The sequence below is a fragment of the Hyperoodon ampullatus genome (assembly GCF_949752795.1).
Source record: "Hyperoodon ampullatus genome assembly, chromosome: 3".
Classification (NCBI taxonomy): domain Eukaryota; kingdom Metazoa; phylum Chordata; class Mammalia; order Artiodactyla; family Ziphiidae; genus Hyperoodon; species Hyperoodon ampullatus.
Window position 1 is genome coordinate 151,654,542 of NC_136916.1, and position 27,510 is coordinate 151,682,051.

Genomic DNA, 27,510 nt, shown 5'->3' on the forward strand with positions numbered 1-27,510 from the left:
GACCTAGAGTCTGTCATACAGAGTGAAGTAAGTCAGAAAGAGAAAAACAAATACCATATGCTAACACATATATATGGAATTTAAGGAAAAAAATGTCATGAAGGACCTAGGGGTAAAACAGGAATAAAGACACAGACCTACTTGAAAATGGACTTGAGGATATGGGGAGGGGGAAGGGTAAGCTGTGACTAAGTGAGAGAGAGGCATGGACATATATACACTACCAAACGTAAGGTAGATAGCTAGTGGGAAGCAGCCACATAGCACAGGGAGATCAGCTCGGTGCTTTGTGACCGCCTGGAGGGGTGGGATAGGGAGAGTGGGAGGGAGGGAGATGCAAGAGGGAAGGGATATGGGAACAGATGTATATGTATAACTGATTCACTTTGTTATAAAGCAGAAACTAATTTAAAAAAAAAAGAAGATGTGGCACATATATACAATGGAATATTACTCAGCCATAAAAAGAAACGAAATTGAGTTATTTTTAGAGAGGTGGATGGACCTAAAGTCTGTCATGCAGAGTGAAGTAAGTCAGAAAGAGAAAAGCAAATACTGTATGCTAACACATATATATGGAATCTAAAAAAAAAAAAAAAAAAAAAAAAAGATTCTGATGAACCTAGGGGCAGGACAGGAATAAAGATGCAGACACAGAGAATGAACTTGAGGACAATGGGAGGGGGAAGGGTAAGCTGGGACGAAGTGAGAGAGTAACACTGATGTATATACACTACCAAATGTAAAACAGATAGCTAGTGAGAAGCAGCAGCATAGCACAGGGAGATCAGCTCGGTGCTTTGTGACCACCTAGAGGGGTGGGATAGGGAGGTGGGAGGGAGGCTCAAGAGGAAGGGGTTATGACGATATGGGGATATATGTATACACATAGCTGATTCACTTTTTGATACAGCAGAAACTGACACAACATTGTAAAGCAATTATACTCCAATAAAGATGTTAAAAAAAAAAAAACTAGTTGTGCATATTCTTTTGGGCCTTGGTGTGATTTTTTTTTAAAGAACAATATTGCCACCTAGTGGAGAAATAAATTTCAGCCCTTTGAAAGAGGGGTGGTGGGCCAGGAAAACTTAAAATTCAAATGCAAAAGATACTGGCTAATGGGAAAAAATAAGATGGTTATGTGGAATCCCAAATATGGAAGAATTAAGGCAGGTGTGGGGCCCATGAATTTAAAAAAAGGGAGGAAAATTAATTATACTGTGCTATAGGATTCATTATACAAATTTAAAAGAGCCCAATTAAGTTTAGCTTATCAAAAGGTATTCAAAGCATAAATTTAAAGAAAAATTATTTCCATTACCTGATTAACAAAAGGAGCATACATTGGTAGGTTGCAATTAATTTTTTTTTTTTTTTTTGCGGTATGCGGGCCCCTCACTGTTGTGGCCTCTCCCGTTGCGGAGCACAGGCTCCGGACGCGCAGGCTCCGCGGCCATGGCTCACGGGCCCAGCCGCTCCGCGGCATATGGGATCCTCCCGGACCGGGGCACGAACCTGTGTCCCCTGCATCGGCAGGCGGACTCTCAACCACTGCGCCACCAGGGAGGCCCTGCAATTAATATTTTTAAAATAATTTGTTTTAGTCTTTCTTCTTTTGACAAAGTGATAATACCCATTTCAGCAAATTTAGCTGATGAAAAACCCTCCCCTCACAACTACGTTACTTAAAGATACCCATTGTTAATATTTTGGTATATTGTCTTTATTTTTTCCACCTCTGCTATGTATAAATATATTTTAAAGTATCTACAATATATGCTATTTTTACAAAAATGAGGTTATGATGTACAAATTGTTTGTTAGCCTGATTTTTTCACTTTACATATTGTGAACATTTTTCAATGCCATTATGTATTTTTTTATAAAACCTTTTGACTAGATGCATGGAATTTCATTGGGTAGATATATCATGATTTACTAATCGGTCCCTTGTTGTTGGACATTTGGACTTTTTTCTAATTTTTCACTATTATAAACTGAGGAACATCTAAGTAACAAAGTATTTTTCTATATTTTTAATTAGTTTTTAGGATAACTTCCTAGAAGTTATAGTGAAATTTATAGGTTAAATTAGAACGTGAACTTTTAAGGTTTTTCATATGCATTGCCTAATTATCTTCCAAAAGATTTATTTATTAATTTATAGATTTTTGGGGACCCCAATGGCAATTGAAAGGTCCACCCCCATCCCACTGGGATGGTAGACATTTCCACAAATTTATATATTGACATTAATTTTGAAAGTCTTTGACAATATGAGGCCATTTTTTTTAATTGTATAAAAAATACAGGAAGAAAGAAGAACATCTGAAATCATATGATATGGATCAAATGGAGATTTAATACTGTTAGGACAGAGATCACAGTAAGGAAAATTGTGAAGTATATGGGAGGACAATATTAGACATAAAATAACTAACCTCTGTATTAAATGGTTACTATTCTAAGTATTTTGTGTGTGTTATTTGTTATTTAATCTTTGTCACACCTCTCTGAGAATAGCTACTATTATTATCCTCTTTTTACCCTGGAGACTTGAGACTTAGAGAAGATAAGTGATTTGCCCAAACAGCTGGTAAGTCAGAGAGGTAACAGTTGAACTCTGCTCTGTGTGATGGAAAGCTCTTCTCTACTGCCTTTTTTTGTGGCATGAATATTAGATTGAGTGTGCCGATTTCAATCTGATTGGTTCTTGCCAGTATATAGAGCCTTCAGGATCATAGCTTTAAGTTAGCTCAATTCTCTTTGCCTGGAAGAATTTTATGTCCTTTTTATTCTATGTAGTTTTAGAGGATAGAAGGATCTGTCTATGGGAATCACAGGGAGATACTTTTTAGATTGATACTAGGAAGAATTTTCTAAAAATGGGAACTCTTAAAAGGGCAGCCTAGTGAATTAATAGGATTTGATTAGTGATACTTCTGTCTCTAGATATTTTTCTCATAGAAGAGATTCCTATATTAAGTGGGAGATTTGTATAGTCTGACTCCTAAGATTCCTGGTAATTCTAAAATATTATGACTCTGTAAGTCCACATGTTTAAAATGAAGGTATTTGGCGGGGGAATGAATATGATAATAACTTATCTGAATGTTCTGAAAACTGTTATTCATGAAAAGCTTTTTAGAAACTCAATACTGATCTTGTAAATCTATAGACGATTATGAGAAGTATGGTACTCAAAGGGAGGGCATGGAGTTTTTCTGTGTGTTCAGGATTAAGAGGTAATGTATAACAGAAAATATTTCTTGACTGAGAATTTTCCAGGAATATGCCCCAATCCACCCCATTTCTGATTACATTACATACTGATCATTCTTTTTTTCGTTATTTTAATTTTAGCTGAAGGAGGGCTTAAGGAACACAGAGCAGAAACATCAGGAGACTCTTAGGAGATTGGAACACAGGTTTTTGGAAGAAAAGGTACAGAATATTTGCATTAATAAATAAATATATTGTGTACTAGAACGACGTAAGTATATTTATATGTATTCTGAGACATCAGCTTTTCATTTGGTATCTTATTAGAAGATTATCTTTTCCCCCCTCTTAGTTAGAGACTCTTGAAATCCTCAAGAGAGATTGTCATCTGACCAAGGCTTCAGGACACATCCCCCACCCCAGCTTGGTGTCTCCTGGCAGAACTAAATCTCCATGTACCACTTTTTGTAGGGGAGATGGGATTGGAGAGGTTGCTCTGATACACGTGAGGGTCTTCCCTTAGTCAAGCCAACTAAGGATATTAATAAAATGGGCTCAGGACTTCCCTGGTGGCACAGTGGTGTAGAATCCGCCTGCCAGTGCAGGGGACACGGGTTCGAGCCCTGGTCCGGGAAGATCCCACATGCCGTGGAGCAGCTAAGCCTGTGCGCCACAACTACTGAAGCCCGTGCGCCTAGAGCCTGTGCTCCGCAACAAGAGAAGCCACCGCAGTGAGAAGCCCGCGCACCGCAACAAAGAGTAGCCCCTGTGTGCACAGCAACGAAGACCTAAAGCAGCCATAAATAAATAAATAAATAAAAAGGGGGCTCAAAAATGTTCCTTAGCACATCACAAACTTCCACATTTCTCTGTGCTTCTAAAGTTAACTCTCAGAGTCCCCCTGGTTTTTCTTTAATTCTTTTAATATTTTCTTTAATTTTTCATCCTTAGGAAAGAAATGAATAAATTTTTTCACAAATTGGTGGGAATGTAGGGAAGTGAGACTGAGGCAAATAAGTACTCATATCAGGTTTATATAAAAGGATTTGCTTTCAAAAGTGGCTCTAGGTTTCTAGTTTGTGTATTGAATAACCTGGGAGCGGGGCAGGAGCAGTATCTAGATGCTTTCCCTCTCAGGCACTTCCTGGCGCTGTTAGGAATGGAAGTGCTCAGGACTGGGCTGCTCTCAGCTGCCTCTTTCCTCACTCCACCCTACACTTGATCTCTCTCCTACTTGGTGTAACATTCCACAAACAAATGTTAGAAGTGCTTGGTCAGTTTACAGATTACTTGAATGACAGTGCTTATATAAATAGGATTTTTATGTCTGGAAGTAGGTGGCTGCTGGCCTTTCCCTCATAATTGCAAGATGGTTAGTTAATGCAGCTCTGAGAGTCATCTCTCTTAGGGCGGGAAGAAGGGAGGCTCCATCTGTATCTGTCCCTTTTATCTGGAAACCATAAAACTTTCCCCAGAAGCTCCTAGCAGATTTCTTCTTACATCTCTCTGATTGTCCAGAACCATGTTATAATGGACGCCAGGGAAAAGGGGTGTTTTGTTTCTCCAGCCACTGGTGGAAGCTGGGAAGGAAAAAGGAGGATGGGAATGAGTGTTGGGCTGTCCAGCCACAGCAGTGTCTGCCTTACCATGTGAGGTACAGACTTCATAGTTAGATACAAACTCCTATACTGGTTTGAGCCCCAGTGCTGCTGGTCCATGGCAGTGGGCTTTCTAGTAAGCCCTGTTCATTCATCTCATACCTCAGCATGTTCCACCTGATCATATAAAGGACTTCCCTCAGGTTATTAGTATTTTGTTGTGTTTTCCCATTTAATCCTTTCTGTTCCTTGAACCACCAAACCCTTCCCCACCTGCATATTTTTGTACTTGCTATTCTCTCTTCCTGAAATGTTCTTATTGCAGTTCTGGCTTATTCTCATTCTTTAGAGCTCAAATGTCATCCCCTCAAAGAGATAATCCCTAAACCCAATCTAAAATTACCTCCCTCAGTTACTATCTATTTCATTACCCCATTTATTTCATTTATAGCATTTATCACAGTCTATTAATTCTCTTATTTGTTTACTTGCTGGGAGGCTGTATAGCATCAAATTGCCTGCATATGAATCCCTGCTCTGCCATTTACTAGCTATATGATTTTGGACAAGTCACTAACCTTTCTCTCAGTTTCCTCAATCCTTGTCTTTGGGGACAATAATAGTACCTAATTCATAGGTATCTAATTACATTGTTGTGAGAAGTAAATAATACATGTGTAGAACCATGCCTGGCACATAGTAAATGCTCAATGCGTTTTAATTATTATTATTGTTTGGATCTCATCCTAGAATATAAGCTCCATGAGAACAGGAACCTTATCTGTTATGTTCACCACAGCATCTCTAGTATCTAAAAAATCTGGTACACTATTAGTACTCAATAGGAATTTGTTGAATGAATGAATAAATGATTCTCATCACATTGTATTTAACAGAAATTTCTCCCAGCTCTGCTTTCCAAGTCTGATGTGGAATTTTTTTCTATTTATATGTCATTTTGCTTTTTTAATGGTGAAATTGGGAAGTACCCTAAAGTCCCTGTGTTCACCCTATACTCTTTGCTGGCTCCTCCATTGATACTTGGAGTACTTCACATCAGGTCATGTGGACAGGAGTATTTTATTTGACATTATAAAATAAATACTTAACTTTTTTTTTTTTTGCGGTACGCGGGCCTCTCACTGCTGTGGCCTCTCCCATTGCGGAGCACAGGCTCCGGACGCGCAGGCTCAGCGGCCATGGCTCACGGGCCCAGCCGCTCCGCGGCACGGGGGATCCTCCCAGACCAGAGCACGAACCCGTGTCCCCCGCATCGGCAGGCAGACTCTTAACCACTGCGCCACCAGGGAAGCCCAATACTTAACTTTTTATGTGTAAAATTTGTTGTTAGAAATATAACTGTATTAAAACAGCCTATTTTCTTTTTTAGCACCGACTAGAAAAACAGGCTGAGAAGAAGATAATAATGCTGGCAGACAGAGCCCACCATGAAGCTGTTGTGTAGGAGATCGCTGCCTCTTCTTTCTTTCTAATAGCCTCTCTTACCTCTTTGCTAGTCTTTTTTGTTCTTATCATGTTTTCTACCCCCTTCTCTCTTGGCTTGCTTTCTTCAAATTTTCTGGTTTACTTTCCTTCACTGTTTCTTTCTCTCTGTGTACCCACCCCTTTTCCATCCACTCTTTTTGTAGCAGCCTAGTGTGGAGAAAAGAACCTGGGCTTCAAAGTTACACTTTGGTTCTCAACATGTATACTAACTGACTATAAGAAGACTTCTTAACTTTTTTGAAATTAAATTTCTTCATCTAAAAATGGTGTTAATAATGGCAACTGTGCACAGTTGTCCTGAGGCATATTAGTGAAAGTAATACTAAACTGCACTGTGTTAATAAACTAAGTCTCAATAGTTTATTTCTAACCTAATGTGGGTCTGACAGCTCTACTCCAGGGGTGATTCAGGAACCTGGGCTGCTTCTATCTTGTTCTTCATGTCCAGTCACATGTACAAAGAGAGAGCATGGGAGACTCATACCTGCCCTTAATTGCCTTGGACTGGAAGTAACACGTCCCTTTTTACTTTCCTGTTGGTGAGAACTTAGTTCTCAAGATCCCCACCTAACTATTGAGTACCCACCATAAGCTAAATAAGTGCTGGTCATTATTATTTTTTTAAATTATTGATTATTATTATTTTTTGGTTGCCCCATGCAGCTTGCGGGATCTTAGTTCCCTGACCAGGGATTGAACCTGGGTGGGCCACGTCAGTGAAATTGCCGAGTCCTAACCACTGGGATACCAGGGAATTCCGGATGGTCATTATTATTAATGTTAGGGGATATAGCAGTCATTGTTCTAGTTTGGTAATATTTAAAACTTAGGTCTGTGTTTGGGATCTTATATCTATCTATTTCAGGCAATTGAACAATGCTGGAAGAGCTGTTTTTAAAGAGAATATTTATCTCCAGAAAGCTCTCGCATACCACCTGAAGGAAGCTGATGCTCTACAAAAAAACTCTCAGAAGTTGCAAGAGACAGGGACTTTTCTTTTACAGCAAAAGGTTCATTTAGATTTTGTTTCCTTTTCTGTAAAGATTGGGTTGGTGAATACTAAGAATTGAGTATAGTAGAGATACATAAGGACAATAGGACAATTTTTCTTCTGTCTGGATGGTGTATTTTTCTTATCTGAAAAGTTAATTACTGAATGACTTATAAGAAACTTTAGACTTGGCTTTATAAAGAATACATCCGAAACATAAATATAACTCCTGTCCTCTACTACCTTAGTATTCATTTTACTTTGCTTAGAGTTGGTCTCTGAATCACTTAGGAACTGTGACAACAATGGTTTCCCCATGTAAGGTGTATTCTCTCCCTAAAGGAAGTCTGGAGGTAAGCAATCCAGAGCTGGAATGGTAGTGCTACAAATTCGGCAGACACTCAGGCTCCTCAACTTTGTTCTGCAACATATGGCTTATCTCCTCAGAGTCACCTCATGGCCCCCAGCAGCTGCTGGAGCTCTAACAACAGGGCAGAAGAAGGACAGGAAGGAAAACAGCATGCCCCTCCCTTTAGAGCTCTTCCTGGAAGTCCTATACAAATTTCTACTCACAGCTCTTCCATCAGAGCTTAGTCACGTGGCTTTGCTGAACACAAGGGAAACTGGGAATTTTCAGCTGGGCTTACTACCTTTCTGAATAAAATTGGGGTTTTATTACGAAGGAGGAAACGGAAAATGGACACTAGGATAGGCAACTAGCAGACTGCCACAGTTTGCAGTATATAGTTGTTAAATTACTGTTTTACTGTACAGTCTTATTGATTTTGGAATATTTTTTTGATAATATAAAATATTGAACTTTTCATAATTTTAGAGGAAGGAAAGTTTCTTAATTAGCAAAATTTGTGGCCTTCCTAAGTCCAGACAGGGACTCTTGATGTTTCTTATTCTTTACGCACAGAATACCAAAATATCACCATTGCAACCTGGCCTCAAACTCAAATCTCATGAAATAATGGATATTAGTGAGGAACTTTTAAGTTTTGAAATTAATTAAAAAAAATAACTCTCACCTCTCTCATCTTTGTGTTTTAGGAAATCAATGATCTGTTGGTTAAGGAAAAGATAACGCAGCTTACCCAGCAGAGATTACAAATCCAAACTCTTCAGAAGAAGGTAGTAAGCTTGGAGACTGCCCTGAGTTGTATGACCAAAGAGTTTGAGACTGAAGTTTTAAAACTGCAGCAGCAGGCAATGGTAGAGAACCAAGCGGGTCAGACTGAAATTTTCAAGCTGCAGCGTCTTCTTCAGATGAAGGACAAGGAAATGAATCGAGTAAAGAAGCTGGCCAAGAACATACTAGGTGAAAGAACAGAAGTGGAAAGATTCTTTTTAGATGCTCTACACCAAGTAAAGCAACAGATCCTATTTAGCAGAAAGCATTATAAACAGGTAGCACAAGCTGCTTTCAATTTTAAAATGAGAGAGGCATGTGCAGGAAGAATAGAATATCCCAAAATCCGAACATTTGATGGCAGAGAGCACAGCACCAACAGTGTGAATCAGGATCTTATGGAGGCCGATAAATGGTACTAATAATGCTTTAATATTTTGCCTTTGTACTGCTCTTCTTGTGCCCTTTAGAGAAATAAAAACCCTGAAAAGTTCAGTTTGGTAATATCTAAGTATTGACTAGATTACTCAGTAAGTTACTTGAGGAGAGGAACTGTCTTACTCATCTTTGTAACCCCTATGCTTAGCATACTGTGTGGGGCTTAGTAGGTATTCTTAGTAGATGTCCCCCCTTTTTTGTGTGACAGAGACTTGTTAAAGGGATTATTTGTTCCATTCTGAATGTCATTGTAATAGCTTTTAACATGTTCCTTTATTTTGTTTCCTATAAATTTGTTATAAAGGTTTGATTAGATTCAGGTTAAACATTTTTTTTTTTTTTTTTTTTTGCGGTACGCGGGCCCCTCACTGTTGTGGCGTCTCCCGTTGCGGAGCACAGGCTCCGGACGCGCAGGCTCAGCGGCCGTGGCTCACGGGCCCAGCCGCTCCGCGGCATGTGGGATCTTCCCGGACTGGGGCACGAACCCGTGTCTCCTGCATCGGCAGGCGGACTCTTAACCATTGCGCCACCAGGGAAGCCCCAGGTTAAACATTTTTGATAAACATACTTTTCACAAATATTTTGTAATGTTCCCTTTACTATTCTGAGGTGAAATTCATAGGTAGCAATATCTAATCAAACCTATAATTTAAAAAATCAATATAACAATTCTTTGTAGCAACTCTTTGTTGTACAGAACTGTCCTATGGATTGGAGGTCACCCGGTAGTGCCCCCTCCATCATTGTATTAACCAAAAGAGTCCCCACAAGGCTTTAAAATACACTAGAGAGCTACTGCCACCATGATAAAGGTGGTAGAATGATTGAGACATTTGTAGACTATATACAATTGTTGTTTCCTGTTAGCATTTTAATCTGTTTGAATACTTTTCTCCCTATAAACCATGGATTAAATTATAGTGCATTTTAAAGATTATTCTGAAAAAATTGTTTTATATCCCAACACGATTAGATTCTTCAAAGGCCTTAAGAAACTTAAAACGACTCCTTACTACTATGACTTAACATCTTATTGAGAGGGCTTCCAAATGTGTTTTCTGTTTTAAATTATTTTTTAATAGTCTAATATGTAGGTTCTTTTAAATTGTATAGCTGTTGGGAAGGTTGGACATGGCCAATGACTCTTCTTCAAAAATGTCCATACTATAGTTTTTTTACCTTCTTGCCATATTCAGAAGTCTGTTAATAACACTATTACTATTATTCTATTATAATAATAGTTATTATAATAACTATTACCAAGAGATTCACTTTATTTTTTTATTTAATAAGTCAAGCAAGTTGAGTCCCCACCATACATAAGGCAGTTTCTTTTACATTTTTAAAAATCTACTGTATATTAAGTGGTATATAAGTTTTCAGAGGACGGTACATAAAATGATTCTCCACATTGTACATAAAATGATTCTCCACCAGACACTTCCCAATTCTGCCTCATGAGCAACTTATCACTTTAATCCTAGTGTTCAATAGGATTTCTGCCAGGAAGGCAGAAATTGTAGTTAAAATATTACATTATCTGCTTAAGAGGCAGATTGGGGAAGGACAATTAAAGTATATGGTGATTATAAGGCAAAACCTAAACTTAATACTAACCCAACTGACGTATATGAAAAAATATTTCTTACATTATACATCAATACCCTATCTACATGTCAGCCAACTTTTGTAAATAGCAAGTAGACTATGGATCCTTTGGAAAAGTTATGGTATAGATAAATACCTTCCTGGAAGGCTTAGCTGCCTCTTAAGCAGATAATGATACATACAAAGACAAAAGGTACAAGAAAAAAACAGTTGTTTGATGAAATTATTTGGAGGTAAGAAATAGACTAGATAAGTTACATGTTATTTTATACATTTACCTCTTATCACTCTATTTTCATAGCAAAATATCTAATACTACAGACTTGCTAAAAAGGAATTTACCAATAATTTCACCAAACAACTGTTTTTTTCTTGTACCTTTTGTCCTCGTGTTATCTGGATACATAATATTGCATTACAACTTTCTTTTTTTGCTTATTTGCTTAATGTTTGAGTACAGATTTTTTTCATGTTGTTAGAGTTTTTCTTATTTTCAGTTTAATGACTACATAACACTTCAAATTGGCTACCATGTTAATGTGCTTTTCAAATTTATGATTTTGTAATGGACATGGTTTGCTTTGTAGGCATTCCATTTGGAAACCTCATAATATTCAGTTATGATTTAGAAATTTTCTCATGTTTACATATTTTATATTTTTTAAAAAGAAGAGATGCTTATTTTGACCTTTTTTTTTTCATTTTTTTCTTTGAAATTCTTTAGGACAGATATTCAAGGAAATATGGACATTGGAGATTTGACCTGGGAGCAGAAAGAGAAAGTCTTGAGGTTGCTCTTTGCAAAAATGAATGGCTTTGTTCCTAGGTAACTCCCTATTTCAGTAGTGAAATACCAATTTGCTATCAAACCTAGAGGCCATATAGGAAAAGTGAACATATTCTTACTTAGAATTAAGGGAATGGGAAAGGACCAGAAAATATCAATATAAAAGGGTCATACTGCTTAGCTACTGCAAGTCCCAGAGATAAAGAATGGGAGATGTGTAAGTGAGCACAAAAATGAAAGAGGTATTAGAGTTAAAGGGGAAAGAAAATCGATTAATCTTAGGTGTTTAAGGTAATGCTTCCTGAGAAGGTATAACATTGTTCAGCTGAATGAGTGGTAACTAAAGAGAAGCATAACAATTGTTAAGATTGTATTGGTCTGCAAAGATAAGTAAATTATTTTAAAGCTGATTATTAATCAAGGGGATCTCTAATACCAAGAAAAAGACCTGGAAAGGAAAACAGAAATCCACAGGTACTCCAAATAATTATTTTTAATGATTAGTTTCACTCTCTTTCTTCATTATGTTTTATCAGTGACTATAACCCTGGTTATAGTCACTTTATAGTAACTATAAAGTGGCTAAAATAAATCAACCACTTACTGATTGCTTGTTAAATGCTTGGCACCATTGTGGGGATTCAAAAGAATCAAGGGACATTGCCTTTGATCTCAAAAAGCTTACAATTTGGTTGCTCAAACAAAACCAAGCATAACAAGGAAAAAAATTAGGTGGCACAATAATGTAAAGATGGAATTCAGACCATATGTCAGTGGGCTAGAGTAGTCAGGGAAGATTGAAAGAGGGTGACTCTGTGGGGTGCCTTGTAGGATAGTGGTAGAGCAGGAGGACACATCAGGCAAGGGGTAGACAGCCTAAGAAAAAGCCCAGAGTTAGGAATGGGTGTAGGGTATTTAGGCAACATTGAGGAGAAACTGCCTGTCTTGAGGAAATTTGGTGATGCTAGAGAGTAATTACTAATTAGAAATAAGGTTTAACCTATAGATTGAATTATGATGAGCCTTAAAAACCATGCAGAAAATCCTGAACTTTTGTAGATTCTAGAGTAATGTAACATCGTTTTCTTCTCTGCCTTAAAGGAATACAAAGAGCAAGAAGCCAGACTCATACTCTCTCACTGGAAGGGTTCACAGGTCATTGTTCTCAGAGCTGACCTTAACCTAACACAGTGACATGTATGATGGACTGGAGGACAGAAATAGAGTTGGGACCAACAGAAGCTGCTGCACTGCTCTGGGCATGCAGCCGTGAGGGGTTTAGGCAAGAGTGAGGGCAGTCGGAATAAAAGGGAGAAACTGAGAGAAAGTAAGGAAGGAGAAACAGGACTTGGTGATAAAGGACAAAAGGAATAAAGAAAAGGAGTAAATGTTTAAGATTTTTAGCTTAAGAAATGAAGGAATGGTGGTATGAAAGGCAAATGAAAAATCGGGAAAGCCAGTGTGAGGGAAATGTTTAAATTTTATTTAATCCATCCGCTAATTCATTTAACATATACATACTGAGTGCCAACTATTTACTGAGGATATAGTGTTGAGCAAATAAAGACATCATGCTTGATTTCAGGAAGTTTTTGGTCTACATGGAAGAAAAACATTGTTCAAATCATCACAAATAAAAAATACAACTATGACATAGGTTCAAAGGAGTGGTATACAGTGGTAAGAGAGCCTAGATTAGGGGAATCTGACCTAATTGAGGAGATCAGGAAAGTCTCTGAGGAAGCAGAAGCTTGAGCTGATCTCTAAAGGTAAGTAGGAACAAAAGGGGGTGGAAAAAACATTCTAGGCAGAAGAAATACAAGTAGTATTTTCAGTGCTGTACTGGAGATGTGGCAACATATTGGAGTGAAAACCACTTAAGGCATTTGCAAAGAGTGATTGGAGTACACACGAGAGTTTAGGAAGGGAGATTGGAGCATGTTTAGTGAAAATTGGTAGTTGAGTTTAGGGAAGTGGATGAAGATACAGGAATAAAGGGGCTGAGACTAGAACCTTTAGGAATAACCACAATTAAAATAAACAGGAGAATAAAAAAAGAGTACAACCAAAAGAGAAGAGTTTAAAGAATTATAGGCTGAATGGAAGACGGAGGATTTTGAAATGGCTTTTGCGTCTCTGGTAGACTTTCAAAGAGTTTAATTGAAGAGGTAGGGGTAGGATCCAGACTGTAGGCACTGAAAGTCCGTCTCCTTGTGAGTTGGTATTTCTGTACCCCAGGAAATACAGCCAGAGTACCAGGCCTCAAGTTCCACACTGTGTTGTTTTCAACACTTGGAGAAACAAAGGAATTTGGGTGAAATCTTTCACACCAAATCAGTGAACTTGAACTGGCCACAATGGGATGATGTCTAAGCCTGTTGGATGAAAAAAAGATAAGATAGGAATAGGATGGTGACATGTTGAGATGAAATGAGAAAGCTCAAACCAGGGGGGGAGGAATTAGATGATAAAAGGTCTTCCAAGGCAAGTGGAGTAATTAGGAAGTTGGTAAGAGTTCACGGTTGTATATGATTGTGAATCCAACGATACAATATTTTTTTTTGTGATTGAACTAACTCAAAGGAGTATAACCAATAAACTGCACTCTTTAGTGCATCAACAATCACTCTGGCTATATCTCAGGCACTAGAAGTATCTAAGGTACGTTTTTTTCATGCATTATTTTTGGACTATTTAATATAGCCAGATTTTGAATGGGGTTATGCTGCTTTCCATATGCACCTAATTGAGGACAAGTTTTAGGAGTGGGGTGTGTCTTTCTCTGCTGGCAAATCAACCTACTATACTTTTTGTAACTCTGTTAATCTCACTTTCAAATTAGAATGTTGAATGAATGATGTTGATTTCCTGGTTTGGTTTTGTTTTTTAGATTGAAAGCAGATTTATTCAGGGTGATACACACTCAATAGACAGAATGTGAGCCATCTCAGAGGGCAAGAGGGGCCTATTTTTCTGTTCTTAAACTAGAATTTCCAAAGTGTAAGAAAAAATTTTCATACTGGGTCTATCTAAATTGGTAACTTTCCTGTGTTTTGAGATTCTTTTTGTGGGAAGGGAATTTTTTGGCCTTGCTTTTGGTCAGTACTCTGGTTCAACCTTGCCCATCACCATTAATAGCTGTTTATTATTATTATTATTATTATTAATATTTTGGCTGCATTGGGTCTTCGTTGCTGCGCGTGAGCTTTCTCTAGTTGTGGCGAACAGAGGCTACTCTTCGTTGCGGTGTGCAGGCCTCTCATTGTGGTGGCTTCTCTTGTTGTGGAGCACAGGCTCTAGGCGCGTGGGCTTCAGTAGTTGTGGCACGTGGGCTCAGTAGCTGTGGCACACAGGCTTAGTTGCTCTGCGGCACGTGGGATCTTCCTGGACCAGGGCTCGAACCCGTGTCCCCTGCATTGGCAGGCTGATTCTTAACCACTGTGCCACGAGGGAAGCCCTTAATAGCTATTTTATGAGTATCATCATGATTATATTCATAAATATTTCCATTTCTTAAGTTCAACAGGTCTCAACTTTAAGAGAATGTAAGTTTAAATTAACTTGCCTAATATTATACTGCCTCTATGTGTGTATGAAAGCTCATTTTTGAAAATAAGAAGCCCATCCAACTGAAGCATTTCCCTTTAGCAGTTTTATATTTATTATTATTTTTTAATTTCTGTTATTTATTTTTGGCTGCATTGGGTCTTCGTTGCTGCGTGCTGGTTTTCTCTAGCTGTGGTGAGCGGGGGCTACTCTTTGTTGTGGTGCACGGGCTTCTCCTTGCAGTGACTTCTCTTGTTGCGGAGCATGGGCTTCAGTAGTTGCAGCATGTGGGCTCAGTAGTTGTGGCACGCGGGCTCTAGAGCACAGGCTCAGTAGTTGTGGCCATGGGCTTTGTTGCTCCGCGGAATGTGGGATCTTCCCAGACCAGGGATCCAACCTGTGTCCCCTGCATTGGCAGGTGGATTCTTATCCACTGCACCACCAGGGAAGTCCTATATTTATTTATTTATTATTATTATTTTTTTTTTCCTTTAGCAGTTTTAAAGTGTAGTTGAAATACAGGGCATGTGGAGACACTGCCTCATTGTTAACTTATACCCACTACAGGAAATACAGCCAGAGTTCTAGACCTCCAGTTCCAGACTATATTGGTCCTGATGATGAAACAACAAAGGAGTTTGGGTAAGCTCTCTTGACAAAGCAATGAACATGAACCTGATCACAATGGTGGTTGTAGACATCTTATACATACTAGAATTGAGTGAGAATAACATAACAAGTATATTGTTCTGAACAAAGTTCCATGTGTGTGGTTGTTGACAAGTCTTACTTTGTCATTACTGTAGGGATGAAAGGAAGCTTCAAGATCAAACCTTCATCACCCAGCAAGTGCCAATCTTAGACTCTACTGGTGAACTGGTGATACCCAATATTCAGAAAGGATCACAAGAGTCTGACATAGTAAGGAGTCTGTAATCTAACCAAACAATATACATAATTGTTCCCCTTCCTCATGCAGCTTCTTCTAAGTCACAGTTCTTTTCTCTACTAGCCAGGAGCTCTCAGGGATCAGTGAAATGAGTAATAACATTAGTGTGAGATTGTGGACATTTTAATAAACAATATCCACACTAAGGAAGGCATATATTTAATGCAAATGCATATTTGTGCCTCTTTTAGTGTGGAAAACCTATAAATTGCCTTTTGAAATATATAGCCCCGTTAAAATATGTACTATCCTTTATGTAAGAATAAACATAGTGACCATGTAACTCTTGGCTTCGGATAGAGGTGGGAAGTCTGGGTCACTATAAGCTAGCGGACAAAGGCATTATAAGGAAGTACAGTACCATTAAAAAAAAAAAGCCAGGTTTTCTTTTTAAGAGCTTTTTACTTGTAATTTGTTGTACATAATCAATTAGTACAGTGTAAAATCTGAGAAATTTCCAGTGAGGCCACATCAGAGCAAAAAGAAAATACTGAATTTTTTAGCAGCTACTAGCATGAACACAACTGTACAGATTTTTTTCCATCTAAGAAATAAGAAATTCTTCTGAGTAGCAAGTACCTAGCCAAATGAGTTGATTCCAATTAGAGCAGCACAATTCTGATTAGTTAGCATTTCTTAAAAAGTAATTTTCCTTAAATGTAAGGAAAACTTAGGAGTCTCTGTGATTATATTTAATTCCACTTGGAATTTAGACAGTATGACCTTTTATTCAACCCAGCCTGTAGTTGTTGGACTGGATTAAATATTACTACCAGTTGTCAGCTGTGATAAGAGATAAAACAAGAAGCATTCTATTATGAAATTATAAATTTCTATTGCCTCACCTTTAGGCAGGCAAATCAAAAAAAAAAAAAAAAAGCGCCAGGAGGGTCATAAATGTATTTTATTAAAGTTCAATCACCTTAAGTGATTAACGATTTTGACATTCTATCCAACAGGTGGTAGTAATAAGCCTAAAATCCACAGAGTGCACAAACATTTTCAAGGTTTTTACCATCCTTAATTCATTAAATAACCCCCATGGAATAGGGTAGCATTATCTATGTAACTAATGAGGAAGCAGAAAAATAAATGACCTATGTCATCTGGCTGAGGACCAGAGACTACTCTATCAGAAATGAGAAGCCTTCTCCTAGTTCAATGCGTGAAGACCATATCAGAAAGACAGGATTCAACTGGCATGGTAGAGCAAAAAGACAGAATCTATTCTGTTTAGCACATAAATTTCTGTTCTGACTTAAAGTTGAGCTATAGCAAAGAAACAAAAAGCATAAAGACAGTTGAATTAATGGTAGCAGAAGAATCTGTCAAAGCATTTCTTTGACTACTTCACACATGGAAAGCTTTGAAATTTCTTAGGCCCCAGTCAATTACTTTACATTAGGGTTCTTTCATTAAAACGTATCACAAATGAGAAATGCAGGCAAGAGGAAAGAAAAATATAAAAAATTTGACAAGTAATATCAGGTTAGTTTTACTTTAGGCAATAGTCTTGCTCATACTTGGAGAACACTTGAGTCTGAAGGTTTTGAGCCTCCACCCCAGAAAGGAGGAATTTGGTTTTTCCCTTCCAAACTGGAAGAACATTTTTAGGAAGAATTTTTGTCTTGTAGAATTTAACAGTATCACCCAAAGGCTGTATCTTTAAGGGTGGTTCATTTTCTCTGACCCTTTGTTACTCAAAGTAAAGTACTAGGAGTCCTAAGAAATGTTCTGTTCTTATACATTATACTGATTAAGTTCAGCATTAATTTGATTTCAAAGCTAAGAACAGTGGTTAAAACTTGTTTACAGAAATGCATTTTGGAAGAGAAAAATATTGTAAAACATGTAGTGAATGTTTCTTCAGTTTCTTATTCAGCCAGTGAGGAAAGGGCATTGCCTTTCTTTTTCCCATTAATCACTTCTCAATAAACATGAGATCCTGTTAAGCATCAAAAAAAAAAAAAAAAAAAAAAAAAAAAGAGGGCTTCCCTGGTGGCGCAGTGGTTGAGAGTCCGCCTGCCGATGCAGGGGACACGGGTTCGTGCCCCGGTCTGGGAAGATCCCACATGCCGCGGAGCGGCTGGGCCCGTGAGCCATGGCTGCTGGGCCTGCGCGTCCGGAGCCTGTGCTCCGCAACGGGAGAGGCCACAGCAGTGAGAAGCCCACGTAATGCAAAAAAAAAAAAAAAGAGTCTTGCTCACTTTCATGGTTGGAATACCCCTTGATTTCTGGGCCTGATACAACTTTTGAAATAGTTTTCTAAAAAAATCCTGTTGGCATCTGAATTAATGACTGAAGCATTAATTGATTGCTGAAGCAAACCCTGAAATTTAACGCTTGGCACACACCACAAAAAGTTGATTTATCCAATGCATACTGAGGTATCCTTGGGAAGTGGTTTTAAGAAGCAGGAACAGTGACAATGATAGAATTAGTGGTCATGAGTCACTAGGACAAAGTGGCATTCAGCAGAAAAGACAGAAGCAGTTGTCACATCTGTGGGATAAGTAGAGATGGATTATATCTTGTGTGGTGTGGGATAAATGAGAGGCTCAGCAAAGCTTTGCAGAGAGGCCTCACCCACTGGCATTTAGGTGGGGTTGTGTTTGACAATCAACCAAAGGGTGAATTATTTTTGACCTATTTCCCCATACAAGAAATCCTTTTCCTTGGAAGATCATCTTTACACACACTAATGTTCCCTTCCTTCAAGTTATCAGAAAAGGGGAGAATTTTTAGAAATCAGGTCTAAGCTCTTATTCCAGAGAAGCATTTCACAGTTAGAACAGTGACCTCAAAAATAAAATTATGAAGAGCAAGTGAAAATCTGGTTTCAGAATTACACTAGGAGTCTCCCTATTAGCTACTTAACAGGGGAGAATGGTCCTGTGAAAGATTTTAGTTACATAGTATTCCAATCCCAGGGATCTGATCTGAGCAAAGTTGGCAGTTGGAGTTGGTCAAGAATAAAGGGCAATTACTCAGGATGGACTGAGTCCAGAACAAACTCGTTTCTAACGGCCCATGGTAGGCATGACTACAGCCGGTGAGGAAAGAGAAGCATCTTCTTCTTTCCACTGTGAAGTGACAGTTTTTAGCTGAGTGTAGAACTGGATGCCCTAAAGAGAACAAAGAAAGAAAAAAAAAAGAGAGAAAGAGAGAGTTATCATATATGCCCTGGGGTTTCATGATTCCTCTTTTAATCACTTTTGAAGGAGGTGCTATGAAATGCTATTCACGTTCCTACTGGAGGAATAGGTGCAACCAAAATTAAATATATTGCTCATGAGATAATCTATGTAAAACATTTAGCATATTACCTGGCACATCTAAATGGAAAAATTGAACAAGGTAAACTGTTAAACTTGTATTTATTTTATAAGAATAGGCTCGAGTAAAAGAGAATAGACTGCAGATCTAACACATAAAATTACTAGCAAGCTAGAAGGATATTGTTAGAAAAAAACACACCAGCTTGATTAAAATACTCTTCTAGAATTATTAGACAAATCTGGGCAATGTTAATATAGTGAAAACAACTTTAGAGATTATTACATACTTTCAATATAAGATACAACTGAAGTTTACATTTTATTATGTAAGAATGATACTTTTATGTCTTCTTTCCAGAATGCAAAATAGCAATTTAAGTACCTAAGGATTTAAGACTTCAAACTGTATATAAGGTCAGTCTTTTACTCTAAGAAGCCTCACTCACCAGAGTAACTTACAGTAATTAAACAAAGACATAGGAGGAAAAAAACTCCAAAACTGACAAACTATTTTAAGCAAGAGTTTTACTCTGCTTCCCTTGAAAGAAATTTTTAATAGTATCAAACTAGTCAATTTTACAAAAGCTGTGACTAATGCACAAACTGGATAATCCACCTCCAAACAAACAGTGTTTCTTAACCAGCTGGCTACACTGTCATAGCCTGCTGTGTAATTCCACTGTTAATTTATTATTAACCTATAAAAGGGAGACCTGTATAGAAAACAAGTAATTTTTTTACTGAAGGTCCCAAAATGGCTGTATTTCTGTGGGACTACAAAGAACTTTCACTAGCCCATTTGTCCAACACGTATTTGGGTACTTGCTCTGTGCCACGTTCTGCAGATAAGTAAATAATAATTACAGTGTGATGAGGTCTTCTCAACATGGCTTAAATAGTCCTACTACATGACTTGCCTCTGCCTACCTCTCTAACCTCATCTCTTACCACTATCTTCCTTATTCACTCACTGTGCTCCAGCCCATTTCTGCTGTTTGGACATGCCATGCCTGTTCTTGCTTTAGGATATGTGCACCAGTTGAAGGATGTGATAATAGTGGTAATTTGGTTCCAGATCTGCTCTATTTATTTATTTTTTGTTTGGTGCTGCATTTATAGCATTTTTATTATAGAATAGTGTTTAATATACAGAAGGTGCTCAATGAAATTTTTAGTAAATGAGTAACTATTACAGGAGCAAGGTGTGCAGTGAGAGCACATGAGGACATACCCAACTCAACACTGAAGGGGATGGTGGTGGTCAGGGGTGATTTTCTGGAGAAGTCCACACTTTAAACTGGGGGTTAACGGTCAGATGAAAAGGGGGGAGAAAGGGGGAATACAGGAAGAGAGGGTCACAGGCAGGGGAGAGGACATATACAAAGGCTTGGATTTACTCATGCTCTTTCCCAAACACTCTGTTGCCTTGAGTTATTCAGGAATTGGCAAAGTTTTGTTAACTTTTATATCTTTTCTAGAGAAACTACTGACAAGCACTGCTGAACAACATATCACCTCACAGAAGCTGCTGGCAGGCCCTTCCTTGCAGATTCCTTGTTCCTGAATATGTTCAAGAAAGTTTCTTAGAGGAAAAATATTTTTTTTAAACGTAAAGTCACCTGTTTGCCATAGAAATTGGTGTCTCCCCTGAAGGAAGCTCGAGAGCCAGTGAATGAGAACATTGGCAAAGGCACTGGAATGGGCACATTCACCCCGACCTAAAGCAGAACAAATCCACATCAAAGACTAAGAAAAACACTCAAACAAAGGAACTTTCCATTTAGAAGCCCAAATGCTTGGCATCAGAGAGACCACTTTTAACTACCCACCTTCCACCCGATCCTGCATCCCATGAGCTTTTATTCCTGAGGAAGAAATGGGGCACTGAGGGAGATCAGAGGGGCAGTGACTGATCGCTGTTTACCTTCTCCCCTTACATAGGAAACAGTAAATGGCTACAAGAATATCCTAAGAATTCTGTTCACAAACCTGTCCGACATCTACCAGGTGGGAATATTTCCGAGCAGTGGCTCCATTGGTGGTGAAGATGGCAGTTCCATTCCCATATGGGTTGTCATTTACGATCTTGATGGCTTCATCCAAAGTGTCTGTTTCCAGAACTACAAGGACTGGGCCAAAAATCTCCTCTTTGTAACAGGTCATATTTGGCTGCCAGGAGTGATGTAGCAGAAAAGAAGTCAGTATTTTTTGCTTATTTGGTACTTTATTACCCACTTGCTTAATGAACAGCTTTTATGTTAGTAATAATCTCTTTTCATTTTAAATCACCTATTAAAAAAAAGTCCTTTCTTGCTGTGTTCCATCTTCCAAGCTACCAATCATAAATAACTTGAAATTCTATTACTATAACTATATAACTACACTCCTTTTCTTTAAGCACTGTATTTTTAGGTCTCATGACCCATCACTAGCTTCCTGTTTTATGCCTGTATTACTTGTTTATCCAATTGTTATCTTACTGAAAACCTACTTGAAAATTCATTTTTTAAATAAATCAAATATATATTAAAAACACCACAGGAGAATTTTTCTACTTAAAGAAATCCTGTGCTAAGTTTTCTGTAACATAAACAATCTATTCTCATTTGTTCCTTTGCCTCTCAAATGAGTCTGTACATTTTTATTTTGGTATCAGGTCACATTAAACATTGAAAACATCTTTTACCACTGCAGCTTGTCAGCTGTGTTTGTTGCTGATAAGTGGATTTTTCCTCAATGACTCTGTGGCAAGAAATCTCATAATTTCTACTACACTTAGATTCAGCTCTTGACTATTCAGGACTATAATAGGATTAGTGGGGATATCTGAATTTCAAAAAAACTCCTCAATATAGTCATCGAGGAGTCATTGCCATTTTAGCTGAGCAACTTTCAGTTTTGATAAATAAAAATTGACACCAATTCTTTTTCTTTTGTCACTTTCTGGTGAAGATGTAGGTATTCAATAACTATTGGGGGCTGATATATTGATGGAGACACTGCAGTAGCTATAAGCTAGGCAGTAAGAAGGAGAGGGAAGAAGAAATTAACGTTAAACAAGTAAGAATTATAATGTAAGATAGGAACTGGCAAAATAATGGCCCGTGAGCTGGAGTGGCTTGCTGCCAGTTTTTGTACAGCCCACAAGCAAAGAATGGTTTCTACAATTTTTAAATGGTTGAAAAAAATCAATCATGACACCTAAAACTATATGAAATTCAAATTCCGTTGTCCATAAATAAAGTTTTATTGGAATACCACCACACCATGTTAATGGCTGAGTTGAGTAGTTGTGTCCATAAATAAAGTTTTATTGGAATACAACCACACCATGTTAATGGCTGAGTTGAGTAGTTGTGACAGAGACTATTTATCCCTGCAAAGCCAAAAAAATTTACTCTTTAGCTCTTAATGGAAACTTATCCAACCATTGGTATAGTGGAAAGAGGTTGGAAGTCAGGAGGGGAGACTCATTCAGACTTGAGATAAAATAACTGAGTAATTCTGGCAAAAGATGAGGTCTCTAGTCATTAAATGTCTTCATTTATAAATTAGAGGAATGAGGTGCCTTTAACTAATTTCGCAAAATTATATATTTGCAAAATAAATAATCCAGAGTTGTTCACCTTGACATTTGAGATGATGGTTGGCCCAACAAAGTTCCCATTTTCATAACCTTTGACTTTAATATTTCGCCCGTCAAGAAGGATGGAAGCTCCTTCCTTTGTTCCACTACCAATCAGATTGCAGACTCGCTCTTTTGCCTGGGGGGTGATCAGAGGGCCAAGATCAGCTCCAGGCTGGTCTCCTGTAGAACAACACAGAAGTATTTAAGGTCTTCATTAACATAAATTATGAGTGCTAAATAAAGATGAATCCAAATGACAAGTAGTACAGTACAAAGAGAGACAATGGTAAGAATAAACATGATTGCTCCCACTGGACAAGGCCAATGCAAAAATCAAGAGCTTAGTGCCACAGATGCAAAGTCTAAAGAAGCCAGGCAGATAACTGGTTACCTGCATTGACTCTCAGCTTTTTGGCACGCTCTACCAGCTCTGGCAGCCACTTCTTAGCTTCTCCCACAAGGATCGCTGTTGAGAGAGCCATGCAGCGCTGACCAGCGGCTCCAAATGCTGCCCCAACGAGCTGGTTCAGAGTATTTTCCTTATTGGCATCTGGCATGACTACCCCATGGTTTTTGGCTCCCTAAGGAAATACAGAAAGTACATGAATCTTCCTTGGCAAAATACAGTTTGGCTAAGAAATTAAAGAACCTGAGATTTCAGATGAGAATTTAAGGAAAGGACTCAAGAATTTATCCTGTGTTGCTTTGAAAATAGATTTATTATCATTTTGATATTGTTGAAGTACTGGTAACACTGAGTAAGTTTCCAGGTTACTTTTGCTTCACTTCCTAGCTGAAAAGCTGATAGGTGTTTATTTAGATCAAAACCATTATCAAATGCCCCCCCCAAAAAAACAAAAAAACACTGCCTCAATCACGTTCGGTCAAATTGACAGGCTAAACACTGCATCCAGGAGCCAAGGAGAACTCCCTTCTCTTTCCTAAGTTAGCTAGGAAAGAATTTGTTGTTTGTCAGAGGTTCCAGTTATATGAAGAGCAATGTAAACATAGAGCTGCCAGTAGCCAGCTGAAAGGCAAAATAGGAGGTAGGCCTCCTGATACACAATTTCCGGAAAGAAATTCCCCCAACTGGCTTGCTTCTAGATACACAGCCTCATAAACTTCTATGTAGGACTGACATATGGTCATTTCCACATGTTTCCGGATACAGCTATAGTTGAGTACATAAATAGATACCTTGTCTGCTACTTAACTGTATCCCATTACACATAGTATAATGTTAGACACAGAATACATTCAAGAAATATGTAGTGAACTGGGAGGGGCATAATTCAAATTGGCCAAAACACATCCAGCCATGAAAAGAAACAAATGGGCATATCATGAACAGTCTCCAAGCCTGTACATAGGTGGCTACCCTTTTTGCAACATTAGTAGAAGGGTAAGAAAGTAGCAACTGGACATTATATTTAGTATCAAAGAATTGCCAAGTATTTGGCGAGGAGCTAGTCACTAAGGAACAGCAAAACTATGCAGCCAAGTAAACCACACTCATATACCATACAGGGATATCTGGCTCTTTTCAGAGCCTTAAATAGTCTGGGCTCTTAGGGAAGATCATATCTTTGACATTAGTAGTTAGGATATGCCTTAAAGGCAGGAAGGATAGGGTCTAGCTGGAAGAATGGTATGAAGGAAGAAACAGGGCCAGAAGCAGAATTTGGCAGTTACTGCTGAAGCCCAAAGAATATGAATATCATTCTTAAGGAGAAATGTGACTTTATCACCAAGATTACCTGGTTAAGTTAAAAGGTAATTAAAGTGACAGAGAATAAAACTCATCACACTGTTCGTGGTTAAAGGGAAGACAACCAGGATGAATTGTGAATAAAGAAACACTGGCATTAGAGTGGGATGAGTGGCCCCTCTGCTGAGGGGCTTTTTCTAGGTAATTTTAATACATATAACAGAATTTGGGGGAAAAAGGAATAAGAAGTTACCATATTGGCTTGAACTCTCTTGCCATGTCTTGACCCTCTCTCAAAGATGTACTCTCCGGCCTGGTTGGATCCCACAAAGCTGATTGATTTGATATCAGGATGATCGCAAATAAAGTTTACAGCTTTAAGAAGAAAATAAATGATTACCACAAAGGAAAAAAGGGCTGTGGGATTCTCAGCAAAGTAACTTTTCCCCATTCTCACTGTTATGAATGAGAAGTTTTCATACTTTTGTTTTTCTACCCTGGATTCCCATTTTGGAGTTCTGTCCTTGTTCTCTTAAATTCTTTATTTTTTATTTTTTTGGCCATGCTCCACTGCTAGTGGGATTTTAGTTCCCCGACCACGGATCTAACCTGCGCCCCCTGCAGTGGAAGCGAGGAGTCTTCACCATTGGACCGCCAGGGAAGTTCCTCTCTTAAATTCTTTAAACTACAAATCTTATTTAACCTCTTCTCTTTATTTTTCCCACTTGCTAGTCCAGAATTTCTACTTTAAATCTAACTCTGAAGGCTACAACTCCTATTTTCCTCCAAAATAATAGCCTTTCAATACTCAACTCTTCCTTTTGTCCTTTACGAATGTGATACTTCCTCAACTGTCACTTATACTGGGACTCTCAGATACTACTGTGCCCTCATGTGAGACGCAATAGAGCATAGTATTTAAAAGTAAAAACTAGGGCCAGCCTTTTTAAGTATACACATCCCGACTCTGACAGTTTCTAGCAACGTGACTTTGGGCAAATCACTTAATTTCATTATGCCTCAATTTTCTTATCTGTAAAATGGGAAAATAATAGTACCTACCTCAAAGAGTTGTTGTAAAGACTAAATGAGATAATATATAGAAGGCATTAGGAACAAATATATAGAAGGCATTAGGAACAGTGCTTGAAACACAGAAGCACTTTTTAAGTGTTAGCTATTATTATATGAATCAGAAGGACTTCAGTATCTCTGAAATCTATAAAGTCTGAGTTAAATAACCTTATAAATTCTCTCAATATTGAAATGAAAACTTCTCTTTAATCTCATCTGTATCTTGCCCTAACCATATTTCTTTGTCCTAATGTAGTCTGTAGGGCAAGAAGCACTGCTACTCCCCAGTTAGTTACCTTAGCACAGAGGTGGCAAAACAATCAACAAACATTATCTTGAAACATGGAGGTTACTACTAGTAAATCCCTTCATCCCTAGGTTCTTCATCCTAAAACACCCCATCACTGACTCAACACCTTGATTTTTTGGTATCCAGATTAAGTGCCATGTACAGAGGGGCAGTTACCTTCATGCTGTCCATGGATGACATTCAGTGTTCCGTCAGGGGCACCAGAGTCCTGAAGCAACTTGGCAAGAAGTATTGTTGCTCCAGGGACTCGCTCTGATGGTTTCATTAGGAAGGTATTTCCACATACCATGGCCATGGGAAACATCCAAAGGGGGATCATGGCAGGAAAATTGAACGGAGCAATGCCTGCACACACACCCAGAGGCAGACGGTAGGAATAAAGGTCCATGTCTTTGGTGATGGATGGCATGGTCTCTCCCAGCATGAGGGATGTCACACTGCAGGCATGCTCAACCACCTCTGGAACAGAGAAGAAGCAGTTGGGCCACCAACTCTCCACACTGTGCACTACTTAGTTTTGTCATGCTCTAGTCAGCCCTGAGTGGCAAGACCAATGACAGAGAGAAGAAACACTGACTTGCCATGTGAAGGGGTTGCATAAAGTGAGATTATCTGAATGGGAAAGAGACAATGCAATGCATATACCATTTGGAAGATCATTTGAGTAAAATAATGAACGAAGTAAACCAATCCCACAGATACCTGAGTACTGTCATTTCCCACAAGTATTAAAAAAGATATCATGGGATAGCAAAATCTACATAAAGAAAGAAGCAATCCCCCATCTGGGGTCTTTGCCTCTCATTTTCCTTTGCTTCTTCCCAATGTCCCTGAACTCCCCATGAGGAATCCCTGCTTACGAAGGCCTCGAAATACATCTCCTTCGGCATCTGCTAGGGTCTTCCCTTGTTCCAGCGTGATTAACCTGGCAATTTCTTTCTAGAGAGAAAACACACAAATAGAAACCAATGCAAGGATGTGCCTCCTGTTAGTTCTCAGGCAGCCAAAAAAGAATAAAAGTCAGGGAGAAGTACTATGAGGGAGAGAGCCGTGATCTATGTCTCTCTGTATTGTACAGTTAGGGAGAGCAGCTAAAAGGGCCTCTAGGAGAGTGACAAGTATCCCCTAGGCAACAGTTTGGAAAATTATACCATTCAGATTTCTTACCAAGTTTTCTTTAATGAGTTGTTGATAGCGGAGCAGGACCTGCTGACGGCTTAATATTGAAGTGTCTGCCCATGCGGGAAAAGCACGTTTGCAGGAAGAAACTGCTGCATCCATTTCAGCCTTGGTGGCTTGAGGGACCCGACCAATGACCTCATTGGTGGCCTGGTGGAGAAAGCAGCACATCAGGGACTTCTTTGGTGGTCCAGTGGTAAAGAATCTGCCTTAGGGCTTGCCTGGTGGTGCAGTGGTTAAGAATCTGCCTGCCATTGCAGGGGGGACAGGCTCGATCCCTGGTCTGGGAAGATCCCACATGCCGCAGAGCAATGAAGCCCATGCACCACAACCACTGAGCCTGCGCTCTAGAGCCCGTGAGCCACAACTACTGAGCCCACGTGCCACAACTACCGAAGCCTGCACGCCTAGAGCCTGTGCTCCGTGACAAGAGAAACCACTGCAATGAGAAGCCCGCGCACAGCAACGAAGGGTAGCCCCCGCTCGTCGCAACTAGAGAGAGCCTGCGCACAGCAACGAAGACTCAACGCAGCCAAAACTAAATAAATAA

The 27,510-nt window shown here is 38.8% G+C and overlaps 2 protein-coding genes across 3 annotated transcripts in view; one reads left to right on the plus strand and one right to left on the minus strand.

Annotated features, from left to right (window-relative positions):
- Positions 1-15,770, plus strand: part of BBOF1 (basal body orientation factor 1) — a gene marked incomplete at its 3' end in the record, with an annotated part of 35,645 nt that extends 19,875 nt beyond the window's left edge. The window contains exons 5-11 of the mRNA XM_079699990.1: positions 3,367-3,447; positions 6,214-6,284; positions 7,195-7,339; positions 8,377-8,870; positions 11,226-11,327; positions 15,402-15,476; positions 15,641-15,770. Coding sequence (XP_079556116.1) covers positions 3,367-3,447; positions 6,214-6,284; positions 7,195-7,339; positions 8,377-8,870; positions 11,226-11,327; positions 15,402-15,476; positions 15,641-15,770 — 1,098 coding nt within the window. The remainder of the gene's footprint in view (positions 1-3,366; positions 3,448-6,213; positions 6,285-7,194; positions 7,340-8,376; positions 8,871-11,225; positions 11,328-15,401; positions 15,477-15,640) is intronic.
- Positions 15,771-18,260: 2,490 nt separating this feature from the next.
- Positions 18,261-27,077, minus strand: ALDH6A1 (aldehyde dehydrogenase 6 family member A1). 2 transcript variants are annotated; one of them, XM_079699992.1, is made up of 9 exons: positions 26,988-27,077; positions 26,642-26,720; positions 25,938-26,240; positions 24,651-24,772; positions 23,081-23,270; positions 22,688-22,869; positions 21,051-21,230; positions 20,681-20,779; positions 18,261-18,908 (listed from the first exon to the last, which is right to left on the minus strand). In XM_079699992.1, the coding sequence occupies exons 1-9, from the start codon at positions 27,060-27,062 to the stop codon at positions 18,804-18,806; spliced, it is 1,335 nt and encodes a 444-aa protein (XP_079556118.1). In that variant the 5' UTR covers positions 27,063-27,077; the 3' UTR covers positions 18,261-18,803. The 2 variants fall into 2 exon arrangements, with proteins under 2 accessions (XP_079556118.1, XP_079556117.1); XM_079699991.1 differs by having other exon boundaries at positions 26,949-27,077.
- Between the last annotated feature and the right edge of the window lie 433 nt (positions 27,078-27,510).

Excerpts from the sequence above, each read along its gene's own strand:
- ALDH6A1 (XM_079699991.1), bottom strand. The coding sequence starts at position 27,062 with ATGGATGCAGCAGTTTCTTCCTGCAAACGTGCTTTTCCCGCATGGGCA. Across the intron at positions 23,271-24,650 it reads AGAGAGTTCAAGCCAATATG|GGAGCCAAAAACCATGGGGT; the intron begins GTAACTTCTTAT and ends GTATTTCCTTAG. Across the intron at positions 21,231-22,687 it reads CCATCATCTCAAATGTCAAG|CCAAATATGACCTGTTACAA; the intron begins GTGAACAACTCT and ends CACTCCTGGCAG.